Source organism: Taurulus bubalis (assembly GCF_910589615.1).
Source record: "Taurulus bubalis genome assembly, chromosome: 11".
In the NCBI taxonomy this organism is placed as follows: Eukaryota; Metazoa; Chordata; class Actinopteri; order Perciformes; family Cottidae; genus Taurulus; species Taurulus bubalis.
The window spans coordinates 22,010,367-22,025,234 of NC_136599.1; the positions used below are offsets into that span (position 1 = coordinate 22,010,367).

General features: G+C 48.4%; 1 protein-coding gene across 1 annotated transcript in view; it reads left to right on the top strand.

Moving 5' to 3' along the window:
* The window catches only part of agrn (agrin), a gene marked incomplete at its 5' end in the record, with an annotated part of 206,570 nt that overhangs the window by 177,165 nt on the left and 14,537 nt on the right, over window positions 1-14,868 (top strand). Inside the window, 10 exons of the mRNA XM_079226528.1 lie at window positions 2,306-2,420; window positions 3,835-3,954; window positions 4,122-4,565; window positions 5,882-6,074; window positions 7,952-8,167; window positions 8,644-8,873; window positions 10,377-10,511; window positions 13,320-13,410; window positions 13,703-13,867; window positions 14,048-14,159. Coding sequence (XP_079082654.1) covers window positions 2,306-2,420; window positions 3,835-3,954; window positions 4,122-4,565; window positions 5,882-6,074; window positions 7,952-8,167; window positions 8,644-8,873; window positions 10,377-10,511; window positions 13,320-13,410; window positions 13,703-13,867; window positions 14,048-14,159 — 1,821 coding nt within the window. The remainder of the gene's footprint in view (window positions 1-2,305; window positions 2,421-3,834; window positions 3,955-4,121; window positions 4,566-5,881; window positions 6,075-7,951; window positions 8,168-8,643; window positions 8,874-10,376; window positions 10,512-13,319; window positions 13,411-13,702; window positions 13,868-14,047; window positions 14,160-14,868) is intronic.

Here is a 14,868-nt window from a genome sequence, read left to right on the forward strand (position 1 = left end):
ATATTTGGAAGCTTATTTTGCATTTCATTGTTTAAGTGAGACTATGACTTGATGTAATACACTGGGAGGGTTTACTTGGTCTGGTGTGACCAGTGGCTAAACAAACTTAACGTTAACAAACCCATGTAGTTGATGGCTCACAAAGGGAAAGGTTCTACGGAGTCATTTACCCTCTTTTGTGTGTTTATTTATTTATTTTTCTGCAATTAAAACCGCCGTAAAGCAACTAGCCCGAGGGACAGCGGCCTCCTCGGCACACGGTGGAGGCCGTTCAGCAAAGCGGCATGCGGTCCAGCTTTCAATCTTCTTCCATCTTTTCTCCCCCCCCGAGAAGTGCTGAGCCTCTGAAACAACATTCAAAGCATCTTGAGGCACTAAAAGCCTTCGCCTCGAGCCAGACTAATCAAATGCTGAGCTCCGGCGGGCACGCCGGCTTCATTGCAAGGTTTTACGGACTTGACACCCTGAAGCTGCCGAGTAATATTCTGTCACGCTGAGCCGGAGTGCCTTTTCCTCTGGACGGAGAAGGAGAGTAGGAAAATAACAATGCTAAAATACATATATATATTTTCAGAGGAGCATACATCGTATCAGTATATCAGTGGGAGACAACATAGCCTGGCTGATATTTTATTTCCAATAAAAGGGGAGTAACCTGAATATAGTGTTTGAATTGAATTTTTTTCTTTTCGACCCAGTTAGGTAGATAGTAGCAAAACAAGACTGTGTGTGTGTGTGTATGTGTGTGTGTGCGCGTGTCTATCTACAGATGTCCTCACATATTCCGCTGACTGATTAAGGATTTTCACATAATTTGGCAGACTCTTTTCATTTCAAGCGGAGCATAAAAGCTTTTTAGGGCTGAGTTAGCACAGAACCTCCACAACTCTTCAAATTTAATAAGATATTTAAAAAAAACAGCTCTCTGCAGACTCGTCCGAAGACTAATTTGTCAATCGCCTCGCCAAACACTTCATGAGCGCGGCATCTCATGTGAGATTAATTAAGATGTTACAGATATTTGAAAAATCAAGCCGGTAACGAGTCTCGTGGGTTCGCGGACAGCCGAGACGCCGGTCGTTGGCGAGGAGCGGGTTTACCCCGTCGGCCGTTTTCTCTGTTGAGCTCGGACCTTTGAACAAACGTCTCTGTTGTCAAGTCGAGGCCTCGCTCCTCTGATGAAATAGGGGTGTGTGTGTGTGTGTGTGTGTGTGTGTGCACACTCAGAGCCTGTGCGTCTCTGAAGCCTGGTGTGCCACTTGATAGCAGCCGCCCCCCTCTTCATCTTCCAACACTCACTTGAACAGCGCACACAGACACACACTGAATCAAGCCGCAGCACATTTTCTGTCGCAACCGGTCCGATTAGTAAATAAATTAATGAATGTGAGAGGAACCGGAGGCGTTTTCCTTCCGTAGATCAGCGTTTGTCCAGCATTCAAATCCATAAGCCGGCTTTGGCGGATTCTTCATTTTCTTCATTTTCTTTCTTCATTCAGTCTTCAGGATGAACTACTAAGTACTGAGTTAACAGTGTCAGGGGCTTCTTCCAATCGGCGCTCACTTCTCTACTGTGTGAAAACGCCACGATGTACGAAAAAAAAACTCAAAACAGACATTAAACATCAGAATGAGCATTACCGGACCCCAAAAAATGGATGAAACAAGGCTATATCAACCCGTGCATGAAACTCGAAATGAGCAAACGATTATTACTTCCGCCGCAAACCATAAGAGTTCCATCAGAATGTGCCTCTTTCGTGGAAATATTCCTCAATGAGGGGACGATGATTGGCTCGTGCGAGGGCGAGGAGCGCTGCTGGGGTCAAACACTGGAAACCGGCCTCTCGGAGGAAGCTCCAGTAAAGCGGGTTCAGCGTGGTTCAACCTCCGAAATGAGGACGAGGTGGAGGGTTTGCTTCCGAGTGAGTGGGCGTGATGGCTTTAAAAAAAAAGGAATTTTAGTCCACCCTTCTGGCTCTTCTGGCGTTTACAACTTGCATACATGGGAGAGTGGGGCGAAACCAATCAGCTCATGTCAGGGTTGCACAACATTTATCTGGGCTCCTCCCGAAAACCTGTCGCTGTACTTAATGCCACGGCTGCAGATAAATGTCAATTTGTGCACCCACACCCGATTGGTTTCTCCTCTACGCCCCAATTTTGAGCGGCAGCTATAGAGTACAGTCTTCTGGACTCTCTGCTATGATAGCGGGGAGCTCATTACCAGCCTCATTTATCATCTCTTCCCTCTGTTCTCTCCTCCCTCTCTCTCTCTCCATCCCTCTCGCTCGCCCTCCTTCAGCTCAACGAGTTGTTCAGGAAATCGGACGCACACAAAGACTTCATGAGCATCCGTGTGCGGAACCTGGCGCCCAGCAACTCCATCCTGGCCTTTGTGGAGGCCCACTTCAAGCCAGGTGAGAGATCTCTGAGGAGAGCAGAGGATTTGAAGAACTGAAAAGTGGTGAAGTAGCAATAGAGAGCTACAGCATATGCGGTTCAGTTATAGTTTGTTCCCCCTTTGTCTTTGAGAAAGTCAGATAACAAAAAACAAAAAAATCTAACTGGATTTAAATGAAATTGGGATGAAAGTTAGCCCACCGGCCAAGGAAGACCTAATTATTTTATTTTGTTATGCTGAATTAGCCACCACTTCACCATGTTTTTAAGCTACATTTCCACCGTAAGTCTGTGGACTGTAAAGCGGAGAGGCAAAATGAGTTCTCCTGGATTCCTTTGCCTAACCTAATCTTGTATTACTCCTCCTATACATATAGACTCGGTGCACACACAATTTAGAGCGTCATGTTTTTTTAGATCATATTATTATATAATTTGTGTAACACTCCATACAGTTCTCTTTGTGCAGCAGCAACCACATTGTACACTCAAATGGCATTTTGCCCCTGCAGTACGTGCACAGTACAGGAGGCTCTACTGCGGCAACAAAAAGCTCATTTAAATGGCCATGATTCATTTATTGTTGAGAAATAAACTGATCCGGATGCGGGTTAAGAACTATTCTATTATTTCGAGAAAAAAGAGAAACATGTAGAGGACTGTGCGTCATCGGCATTTCCAATATCTTCTCAATGCCAACTTACCTTAAAAAAGGTGTTCCCTAATTGGCCGTGAAGGTGAGACTGTCTTGTTCTCTGCTCCATCACCTCGCTGTGACCTGGGCAGTCAAAGGCACAGTTAGGATTAGTGAGAAAAATAGAAGTGTGAGGAAATGGAGCCTGCTGTTAGTCTTAAAGTGATTGGCAGGTGTCTTAATGCAGTGACTAACCCAGGAAAACAATTAATAATGAGTTATTCCATTTTTTTCTTTTCTTTTTCATCTGCTAAAGGTTTGTTGACATCACTAATGTTGTGCTGACAAGCTTCTATTATCAAAAAGAAAAAGAAAAAATCCACAGATTTGTCTGTGAATTCAGTCGAAAATGAGACGGTCGAAGCCCCAGCCGGGTCTTAAAGCTCCTTTTTGTTCCAGACAGAACTCCACCCTCCCCATTCTGCCCCTATTTTTTATTTTACGAGCGCCGTTTAGTCTCCTTCATAACCTTCATGCGGGGGCGGCGATCCTCCATGGCCTGTAAAGCGAACATCTGCAGCAGACGTTATGAGAGCGATTCATCTGGAGTAAAAGCGGGGACAAACGGCGGTCAGGGGGGGCAAGTGGTCCCCGAAGACCCTCCACCTGTCACACACTGGGGGGGGCTTCTCCGATGCGGGCATTGTTCCCGGCGAAGCGCTACAGTCCTGTATTTGCTTGGCAGTGCCCCTCAGAGGCCCGGTCCTGAACCGGGTTGTACGTCTCGTTTACTGCAGATACTCGGTACACGGTGGAGGACATCGAAGGAGCGCTGCTGAAACAGCTGAAGGCCTCCAAAGAGACCAGCATCGCCGTGAAGAAGCCGGAGGACGAGAACATCCGCTTCACCAATTATGGTAATGCAGTATGGGTTTTATAACAGGAGTGTGTGTGGATTAATACACATTAAAAAAGGGGGTTTGATTTATTCATGAGGGGGTTTATCAAAAGGTTTCACGGCCGTTGAACTGGAACATCAACGCGCTTCAACTCCTGTGAATTTTCTGTTGTTCTCCGTTGACAGGCCTCTCCTCCATCCCCTTCTTCACCACCACCACCACCACCACCACCACGGTGGCGTCAGTCACCACAGCTGCCCCGACCCCCACCCCGACCACCACCACCACCACCACCGCCCCCGCCACTACGACCACCAGGCCTCCGCCCACCTCCCCGTACATCACCCGCCGGCCGCCAGGCACCACCCGCAGGCCTCACAACGGCAGGCGTACCACCACCACCACCACCACCTCCATGCCGGTCACCACACCGCTGCCGACCACCACCACCACCAACACGGCCCCGCATCCCGCGACCACCGGCGCTCACGTCAGGGGCAGGCCCCACCACAAGCCGCAGAAGCCCTGCAGCTCCCACCCGTGCCTCCACGGGGGAACCTGCGAGGAGGAGGGCAACGACTTCAGCTGCAAGTGCCCCGCCGGCCGAGGAGGCTCCGTGTGCGAGAAGGGTGAGCGCTTCTTCTTCGTCTTCTACATTTAGACGCATTTCCTCTCCCGTGTTTGTTGTTACTACTCTCAACAGCTTCAAAGTGCGAGCTTATTTCAAACTCATCTGAGGACATAAGCTGGATCAGACTCTCCTCACACTGGCCTCACTATTGCAATTAGAAATGACTGTGAAAGCACTTTTACAGTCATTTCACAGTGACTAAGAGGGGTTTTCGGCACTCCCTTTCCTTTGTGCCAATAATGCCTTTTTAGCTGTTCGGTAATCTCCACTAACCTTGCCTAAGTGCTTTGAGATGTTTATAAAGTAGCAGAAGCACAGCATTACGGAAAAGAAGAAAAAAAAGTAATAGAAAAGGAACGTTTCATTTAATGAAACTTTTCTGGTAAAAGAAAAAGAGACACATCTGTGTGAGGCCGTAGTTTTGTCTCATTGCAGCTTCCCAAAGTGGCTGCTAAGTGACACCTTAACTAGCTGTGGGAGTAATGACGTTCGGTTAGTGCTGGAATATGTAAATGCTAGGTTATGTATCGCCGCAGATGATTTAGTGAGTCGTTTAAAAGCTCAACAAGACAACAAGCAATCAGAGCTCAGCGCAGAGGACGTTTTCTTAACTTCGAGTCCGACGCAACATCTGTCCTCGGCGGCCGCGCTTCCAAACTCGTCTCGAGTGGTTCCGACGGGTTCGACGCCTCAGGAGAGGAAATCATAAATCAGGGAGAACTTCTGGAGAAGCACAACTCTTTTGTTTCTCACCCCCACCTTACCCTTCTTTTTGGCAGGGGGGAGAACCTCACGCAGCTGCATCTTAAGATAATTGACAGTAATTGCTTTGATGGGGATTAGCTGGTGGGAATCAGTGTGTGTCTTTTGAGTGGCGAAATGAAGTCGCGCACTCACGCTCACGCTTAAAGAAAACTGCGCGGCGGCGGCGGCCTCCACCAGATCAATCAAGTCATTAGAATCGAGGGAGCTCATCAGCTGCCATTCTCTTCAGAGAGACGGACAGAAAGACAGATGGACGGAGAGGAAAAGGAGCCGGGGGGAGGAGGAATGGATGATCACGATCATCATAATTGCAGAGTGGCAGAAAAACAAAGGCTTCCTCTGCGTGCGCGTGCGTGTGTGTGTGTGTGTGTGTTTTTTGATAACATCTTTCCTGAAATAAACTGACAAGAGAGGCCCGTTCCTCCGCCATCAGGCGGCAGCGACACACCCCCACCCTCCGCTCGCGCCTAATTGGGCACATTAAACGCCTATTACGCCAATCGTGTAGTAATGGCAGGCTTTTGGCGCGTTGTCTCCATTCCTCCACAGTGATCCGATACTTCATCCCGTCGTTCGGGGGCCAGTCGTACTTGGCGTTCACGACCATGACCGCCTACCACACGGTCCGCATCGCCATGGAGTTCCGGGCGTCCGAGATGAGCGGCCTCCTGCTCTACAACGGCCAGACGGGCAAGAAGGACTTCATCTCCCTGGCTCTGGTGAACGGCAAGGTGGAGCTCAGGTGAGTGAAGAGAGAGAGAGAGAGAGAGGGAGGGAGGGGTCATCAGCTGAGAGAGAGAGAGAGAGAGAGAGGAACGCAGATGAGAATAAAACCAACAGGGAGACACTGGAGATAATGAGGCAAATGATCACAGCAAAGGAAACATGTTGAAAGCACCCGCCGCCGGGAAAATAACGTAAGTAAGAAAAGACACAGAAGCTTCTCGACAGATTTGCAGACGACGGCAGGAAATGCGCTCAAACTTTGCTAACAAGCTGTTCGCGTGATCACGTTTGCAGATGGTGGGGACATATGGGCGGAAATATGTGCATGGATGTCATAATTAGACATTTTTATTTTTTATTTTTAATCACATATATATATACACAGATTGATGGTTTGTGCTTGCAGATGGAGGCAATGACTTCACAGACTTCTAGTGTTGTGCATCAGGATAGAAGCAACATATAGTATTCATATTAATATATTCACAGCGTGCCAGTGTGGACTGATAATAATCTTCTCGTCTGATAAACATGAACAGCCGAGAAATTCACCATCCATCTGAGATTTATGATTTGCAGTATACACACTAGAATTAAAACATGTTAAGTTGCATTAGACTTTCACGGGAAATGTTGTAAATCAGTGAGCCGGACTTCTTTTCGCAGCAATGTGATGAATTGTCTTACGTTGTTTTTTTTGTTGGTGGTATGAATCCATCAGCAAAAACATTGGATCCCATGCATCCTAATGCATTTCCGTAGTGTCGTGAAAACAGCCTTATTATTCAGTCTCCACGTCCTAAGTTTCAGACCCGCAGGCTCAAAATCGGTGTCGCTCCAAGTCAAGTTGCCCCGTTGAATCGGTGTGGCGCCCCCTTCAGGATCTACGTGGGACGGGATTTGAACAATACGCATCTAGTAGTAGGCTGACATAAGACCTATTTAAAAAAATTGACCGTTTCCCTGCCAGACACCTGCAGAAACACTGAGTATTCATTTATTTCCCCCCGCAGTGGAATTGTATGCATACAAAAAAATGAAAAATCATTCGGGGGGAAACAGGCCGCATCTTCAGGAGAAACGTGAACGGACTAATACGATTTTGGCCCCATTTCAAACAACATCCGTTTCCCCTTATCTTCTGGGTCTTGTGTCTTCACCCTGACCCCTCGGAGCCCTTTAGGGGGCCAGGTTAGATTCCTCCATTCAGAGGGAAATCAATAGCGAAGCAAAGGAGATCATTAGTCATGTGTGCTTTGAAAAAGAGCCCCGCCTCAATTTCAGAAATACAGCTGTGAGATTACCACCCACAGCTCGGCAAATCCAAGACGTGGGGAGAAGAAGTAATTATTTGTGGCAGATAATTGCTCTCAGGTTGTGCTAATGCTACCATATGTGTGGGAGCACATACGCAACGGCTCTTTCTGTGATGATACAGCCCTTTTTTTCCCCTCAGCAAAACCTCATTAGATAAAAGGTTTAATTAAAAAGGTGTGAAGACACTTTTTTCCTTCCTTTTTTTTTAAGCGAATGACTGCCTCATTCCTGTTACATTGTGTTGTGTATATATCTCTCACCCCTGTTGCTTCTTTATATATTTTATTTTACTTTACTTTTATCTTTATCTTGTGTGTTTGTATTTCAAGTGGTAAGTCGCTACTGATGACGACAAGAAAATTTCCCCTTGGGGATTAATAAAGTATATATTCATTCATTCATAGTTCAGAACCCCAAATGGGAAAGTCGTGTACCTTGTTTCTCACATATCCCTCTTTGTCCCGTTGAAGCATGACCAGAGCTCTGCTCGACGTTAGTCGGCGCCTGTTCGATAAATAAAGCACATCGCGTGGGAAATAACCTCCTCGAACGCGCTTTTGCATCCCCTCTCCCCAGGTTCAACACGGGCTCGGGCACCGGCACCGTGGTTAGCAAAGTGCAGGTCACTCAGGGCCGCTGGCACCAGCTGGTGGTGACTCGCAACCGGCGCAACGCCATGCTGAGTGTGGACAACGAGCCGCACATCGAGGGCGAGAGTCCGCGCGGCACGGACGGCCTCAACCTCGACACCGACCTGTTCATCGGCGGGGTGACCGAGGACATAAAGCAGGAGTAAGGCCTCCCACCTACTGTGTGTGTGTGTGTGTGTGTGTGTGTGTGTGTGTGTGTGTGTGTGTGTGTGTGTGTGTGTGTGTGTGTGATGACACTGCAACCTTTTAATCTCCAGTTTTTTAATTTTGAATCCAGTGCTTTAATCCAGCTTTCCCATTTTTAGTCCATTTTGCTGACGGCTTCTGACTCTTTAGTCCACTGTGCAGTTATCTACATCCTGACCTCTATGGATTTGGTGAAGTTGAGCGTGGCATATCAAATGAAGTACTCCACTGGTATCTCTTTCAGGGTATTAGTACTGGTGCCGTAATGTTTGAAATGATCCCCAGCCCTGTAGCATCTCCTTTAGCCGAAGCTCCTTGTTATTCGGTCAGTAGCGTAAGAGTTGCAACTGTAAGCTATGTCGAGCTTTTGAATGAAAAAAAAAACCTGTTACATTAGCTCACCCCCCTATTTTTTTCTCTCCTCCTCCTCAGCGTGAGGGAGCGGACAGCGGTGGCCACCGGCCTCGTGGGCTGCATCCGCTTGCTGGACGTCAACAACCGGATGCTCAACCTGCAGGAGAGCGGCGGCGACAGTATGTACGGCAGCGGCGTGGGCGAATGCGGCAACAACCCCTGTCAGCCAAATCCCTGCAAGAACGCCGCGGCATGCCAGGTCAAGGAAGCGGAGATGTTCCACTGCAAGTGCAGCAAAGGATTCTGGGGTAAGGTGCCCACGGCAGCAGGTCGGCGGCAGTAGGGATCTTCGGAGGTTCCGAGTTTATTCTGGGAACCGAGTGGGAAATGTGACCGCATTTAAAAGAATGTTTTTATGTCCTTACTTTGCCTTCTCTCCTGGGATTTGCTGTGATCATGAGTTACTCACGCATCCTAAGTAAGCTTGACAACCTAATTTGACAGTGAAAATCTCCCCCCAGGAGGAGCACTGGAAGTCATTTTGTAAACACCGACGCCATCAAATCCGTGCGTCCGACACAGAAACGAGAGATTAAATGTCGATGCGGCGCGGAAAAACATGAAAAACCTCCACCAAATGCTCGGTGATTGACCTTTGGCCTTCCTCTACTTTCACATGCCTTCTTCCTTCCTTCCTTTTTTTATTTGATCCCTCCAGCAGATGCCAACTAACAAGCAACTCAGAGAGAATCTCGCTACTGTAAGAGCAGACAGCATCAGCGCCCAGCCAAGCGCGCCCCCCCCTTGCTGGCTGCATAGCAGCTTACTGCGGAAAGTTTCACCCCAGAACCAAATTAATTGACGGAGTTAACTTTTATGCTTGAATAGTAAACGCTTATTTTTTTTGCTCTCACAGGGTGGGGTGCGTCTCGTGGTTCAGTGGGGAAACGACCTCTCAGACAAGTTTTAGGAGGTGTTTTTTTCCTTGACTTTGAAACGCGGATTGGAAAAAGGATCACATTACATGATCGTTGCCTTTTATACAAGGGGTGCTTTTATGTTCGGCTGTTTACTGAGGAGCCCCGGGGGAAGTGGGAGATAAACCCTCTGCTCGGCAGAAGCGTCGCTGTGATCAAATTTGTGTTGGCAACGCGGCGCTAAATGAATGGCGATAATGAGAATTGGACCGTTGCCCTGCGGACTCGCATTCAAGTTGATTTCATCATCGCGTCAGTTCGGAAACAAATGGCCAAGATCGGGGATCTCACGGAGAGGGACGGATCACAGGGAGCCAAAAGAGAGACTAAATAGAGGGGGACAGAGGAGGGGGTCAGAGAGTGAAAACATGGGAGGGAGGGAAGAAGTGGAGGATACAAGCTGGCTTCCATAAGAGTGAGTTAGGAAAAAACTGTGGGTGGGAACCCCATCTCAGCGGGTGGGGTTCATTAAAGCGCCCTCCTCACCGCAGGCTCTGACTGCTCATGTAATGACGGGTGTACTCGGAGGGGCTGTGTGGCAGAGGGCAGAACCACCGTCCAACCAGACGCTGCCGAAGCCCTTTCCCACAGTCGGCGTTGGCCCAGAAACGTGGCGGCGGGGCGGCTCTCCGCTGTCTAATCTGGACGTGTAATATTTCCCAATCCTATTAGGAAAATGACCCCTATTACAGAGGAAATCCTCATGCCCCCTTTTTTTATTTTGGTCTCTCTCCTCAGATGGAAGAAAAGGGAGAGGGGTTGAAAAACGTTGTTGTGGTTTTCTCACGGTGTGTGTGTGTGTGTGTGTGTGTGTGTGTGTGTGTGTCTCTCTAGGTCCAACCTGCGCCGACGTCCATGACCCATGCGAGCCCAACAGGTGCCATCCGTCCTCCCAGTGCCAGGCGCTTCCCGAGGGAGGCTACAAGTGCGAGTGTCCCATGGGGCGTGAAGGGAGGCACTGCGAGAAAGGTAATGTGACTAAACGTCCTGGTGTAACTCCACCACTTCACGCCTCGCTTGTTCTCTCCGGTTCTTATCAAGCTGCTACCAGTGTTTATTTCTGTTTTTTTTTGCTTTCCGCCCTGTGGCATTTCCATCCAATCAGCATCGACTAGGCGAGATCAAATGCAGAAGATGAGACGGGGTGGGTGGGGGTTTGAGCCTTCCGGCTGGGAGGGGATGGGAGGGTTGGTGGGCTGCAGAACCGAGGTAGATGATTGGCCCCGGAGGGCCGTTCGCCGCATCGACTCAGCTACGCTTGTTAGTGGGGAAGCGACGGCCGCAGCCTCCCTCCTTACCCTTCCCTCTCCCCCCATATCCGCCCACAGGTGTTGTGCTCAAAACGTGTTTGGAGCTACTCAGCTCCACATGGCAGAACCGGGCCGCGGTTGGGGAAAAGACCAGAGCACGGCTCAGCTGCTTTTGAAGTTCATCATTAGCATGTATGGCGGAGTCGCAGCCTCAAGTCTACCCAGTGATTTTTCCTCCCTTTCCTGAACGTTTGCGAACGCCGCCTTCCCGTAACGCGCTCTGCACGTGCACATCCCTCACAAAAGAGGAAGACGCAGCCCCCGTTGGGAATTCAGAAAGCCCAGATGGGAACGACAGCCTTTCCAAGCCCGAGTCCCAGTTAGCAGGTGATTAAAATAAATTGAGGTGAACCAAAATCAATGCCGTGTGGGAGCGAGAGCGTCTCCCATTCCAAAAAGGCTATTTCCCCCCCCACTGGAATCAATGAGATGACTAATCGCATCAGTCCTCCCTGCCCGCCGTGATTAATGGGAGCGTCAGTCAGCCAGAGTGTCAGCCCCAGACAGGAGCTCAACAGATAAGGCGGACGCACCCTCCGAGGGCTGCACCGGGAACAGTTGAGAAGACGGGTGTCTTACAGCCCCACTCATTGGAAGCTTGAAGGTGAATTGAGCGTAATATTAAGTGTGTGTGTGTGTGTGTGTGTGTGTGTGTGTGTGTGTGTGTATGTGTGTGTGTGTGTGCGCGCATTCAGTTGAGCTATGGTTTCCATTTCCATTCTGCCAGGGTTTGTCAGTGCAGCTCGCTGCTGTAATATTCACCATCAAGGACTTTTCTCAAGGGTGCTCCAATGGTATTGAATGCCCTTTTTTTTCTTCTTATTTTTTTCTTCGCTTGGTGCTTTTACCCTGTGATGGGGTAAATCATTACAATTTAGTGATGAAAGCAGGTTCTCTTGGACTCAGCCAGTCCTTGTAAAACTAACTGCTGGGGGGTGGGGCTTTGAATTTCAACACAGTTTTACATTCATGCTGCAACAAGCCAGGGGCCAGCTTTAACACACAAAAACACAGTCAACGTAAGCACACACACTTCCACAATCCCTCTCTTGCTCACACACACACACTTGTGTCAAGGGTTAATTTTTTTTCTGGCATTTTCCTTGATTTTATGAATGACATCTTTTATCTTCATGATCTCATCTTTACTTGACGCTCTCGCATTGTTCGCTCCAACACAGCATGTTTGAGCTGAATTGAGTCTAAATCGAGAACGGATTCACTGAAGAGCTGATTGATTGGGGCCAGGACCGGGAACTTTGATTTTTTTGGGAGGGAGGGGGACCGGCAGCTTTTCTGATTATTGTTTTGACGGGTTTATTTAGTGCTAATTAAGCAGCAATCGTCAAACATAAACAACATTACCTCAGCGCTGTACTGCCAACCTCGAGCACGAGATGCAGCGGCAGCAGCTCCCCGGGCGTTGCATTTATGTTCTTGCTGCGTTTTAGCAAGAGGAAAACTGTGAAAAGTGCAACTCGCTTGATGCAATCCAACGCCAGGGCCTCTGGCGACTTATTGATCGCGGTGCTTTCACTTTGAACACTAGGGGCAAATAAAGAAAAAAGCAAAAAGAACCCCACCATGCTCCTCAGTAAGAAACGACCCTGAGCAGCTCCGTTAGTCTAATGGAGTTCAGTTTAGTGCGCAGGTCCTTGTTGTGTTGTGCGAGACTATTTCCCCCCCACACTCCTCCGCGGTGCGCACCATCATCATTAGCAGTCCTCTGCACAATAGCTAATTAGCTTTCTCATCTCCGTCTGCCTTCCCCCGTCCCGACTCGACTCATCTAATCCCAGCCAATTACGAATTTCTTGCTGGCTACGTAGATATGCGTTTGTTTGTGTGTGTATGTGTGTGTGTGTGTGTGTGTGTGTGTGTGTGTTGGAGAGCGTCTAGTGTTGGTAGTCTTTGCACCATGAACACATCACCCCCCACTCCCTCTGGCTGACACTTGAATGATGTTTAATGTCAAGCCACTTGTTAGAGTGGTGGCACGGTGCCGGTCCTAATCACTCCAGACAGCCAGACGCAGACCCGTTGCAAAGACACGATTTTGTAAAATAAAAAAAAAGGGGGGGGCCTGCCAAAATACAATGGCTGCATTATTTCACGGGTCCCAGCTATGGTGTTAAACTCTACATGTCTCCATAGGTTCTTTGTTACACTGTGGCGGGCTGTGTAATCAGTCTGACATAAAGGTTTTTTTTTGTGGGGGATTTTGTTTTCTTCTTTTTTTTTTATTTTTTTATTTCTGTCAAGTGAAAGTCTTAATCCCAAAGGCTATGAAAACACAAATCCATCTCTTTCCATAATGCTGACAGGTCCCTGAAAGATGCACCGACTATCCCTGAATTTCAATTCTGTCAGCAGCAGCAACAACAACAAAAAAAGCCAAGGACCTGAGGATGAATATGGTCTCTTTGTTGTTGTTTATTTATTTTATTTTTTTCTTCTTTCTCTCCAGTGGCTGAGAGGAGTGGGGCTTACATGCCACTGTTCAACGGAGACTCTTACCTGGAGCTGAAGGGGCTCCATCTCTACGGGCAAGATCTGCGGTAAGTCCCCGTGTCTCCGCATGTAACACGCACCGTCGAGACTTGCATGCATCACCGAACACGGGATGCCACGTCGTTATAGACTAAGCTTGTTCCAGGGGCCTGCGGCCGCAGCTGCTTTCCTTCTTTAAGCCCGAACTCAAATAACACATCGTCGAAGCATGCGGAATATTAACAACAATAGCATATCTTACCTCATTTCCATATAGACAACAAACAAGCAGTCTTCGTGTAGGTGTAGAGTAGGCGTGACTCTGACCTCGGGCCTCTTGTGTTTGCTCCCCCCTTGCAGCCAAAAGGTCAGCATGACGGTGATTCTCATGGCCAATGACTCCAACGGGTTGATCTTCTACAACGGCCAGAAAACGGACGGGAAAGGCGACTTCATCTCTCTGTCCCTCAACAACGGCATCCTGGAGTTCCGCTACGACCTCGGGAAGGGACCTGCTACCATCAGGTCAGCGCCACCTAAGATCCTTACGAGGGTTTGACCGACACAACCAGGGGGGGAAATAGATACATAGATAGATTTCATACAGGACATTTTTTTGGGGGGTGCTGTGATCCTATGAAATGCGAAACATGCTGATCGATGTGTGTGTGTGTGTGTGTGTGTGTGTATTTGTGTGTGATTCAGGAGTAAGGAAGCGATCCAGCTGAACGTTTGGAACACCGTCAACCTGGAGCGCTCCAACCGCAAAGGAGAGATCATGGTGAACAAGAAGGACGCTGTCCGAGGGGAGGCGCCGGTAAGGAGGCAGCGGCAAGCCATGGTCATCTCGATGTGCTGATGGGGCCGGAACTCTGCTCGGCCTCGCTTGCTCCGTACCGACATGCATCCGTCTCATCATCGTCCGCGTGCTCTGGTCACGTCAACGCCACAACCTCTGGCTTTTGGTGCCCCTTTTTTCATTTTTTTATGTTATTATTTCTTTGCCCTTTGACCTTGCAAACCCCCCTTTTTGCTAAGGTTCTGCAACGCTGCTGCTGGTGGCTTGATTTGCTGAAAACATGCCGCTATCATTCGCCCCGTCCCCAGTTTGACAAGCTGTCGTAATTTTGTACGACCTGTAATTCCCCAAAAAAGAAAACAAACCCCCAATTTTTAAAAAAATCTCTCTGCCTCACTGCCTGCTGACGTTCTGGAGATAAAAAACTTGGTGTTGCATGTAGGAAAAGCAACAGAAAAAGTAGCTTTTACTGCTGGTCTACAGTCAATTTTATGAATTCAGCCTTTGAGGTGGTGTCTTGGGAGCCGGAGGCAGATAAAGGAGATACAGTAGCGTAATGAAATTCTTCAGCCCCGCGTCTAGACCAATAAAGCAGGTACATGCCTCCAAATGAAGGCAATCTAATAGTTTGATTAGCCCGTAAGTCATCCAATTATATTAAACTGTGTAATTTGTGATCGCAAATGTGCACTTTGTCAACGCGGCTTAATGTAAGACGCAACGCTCC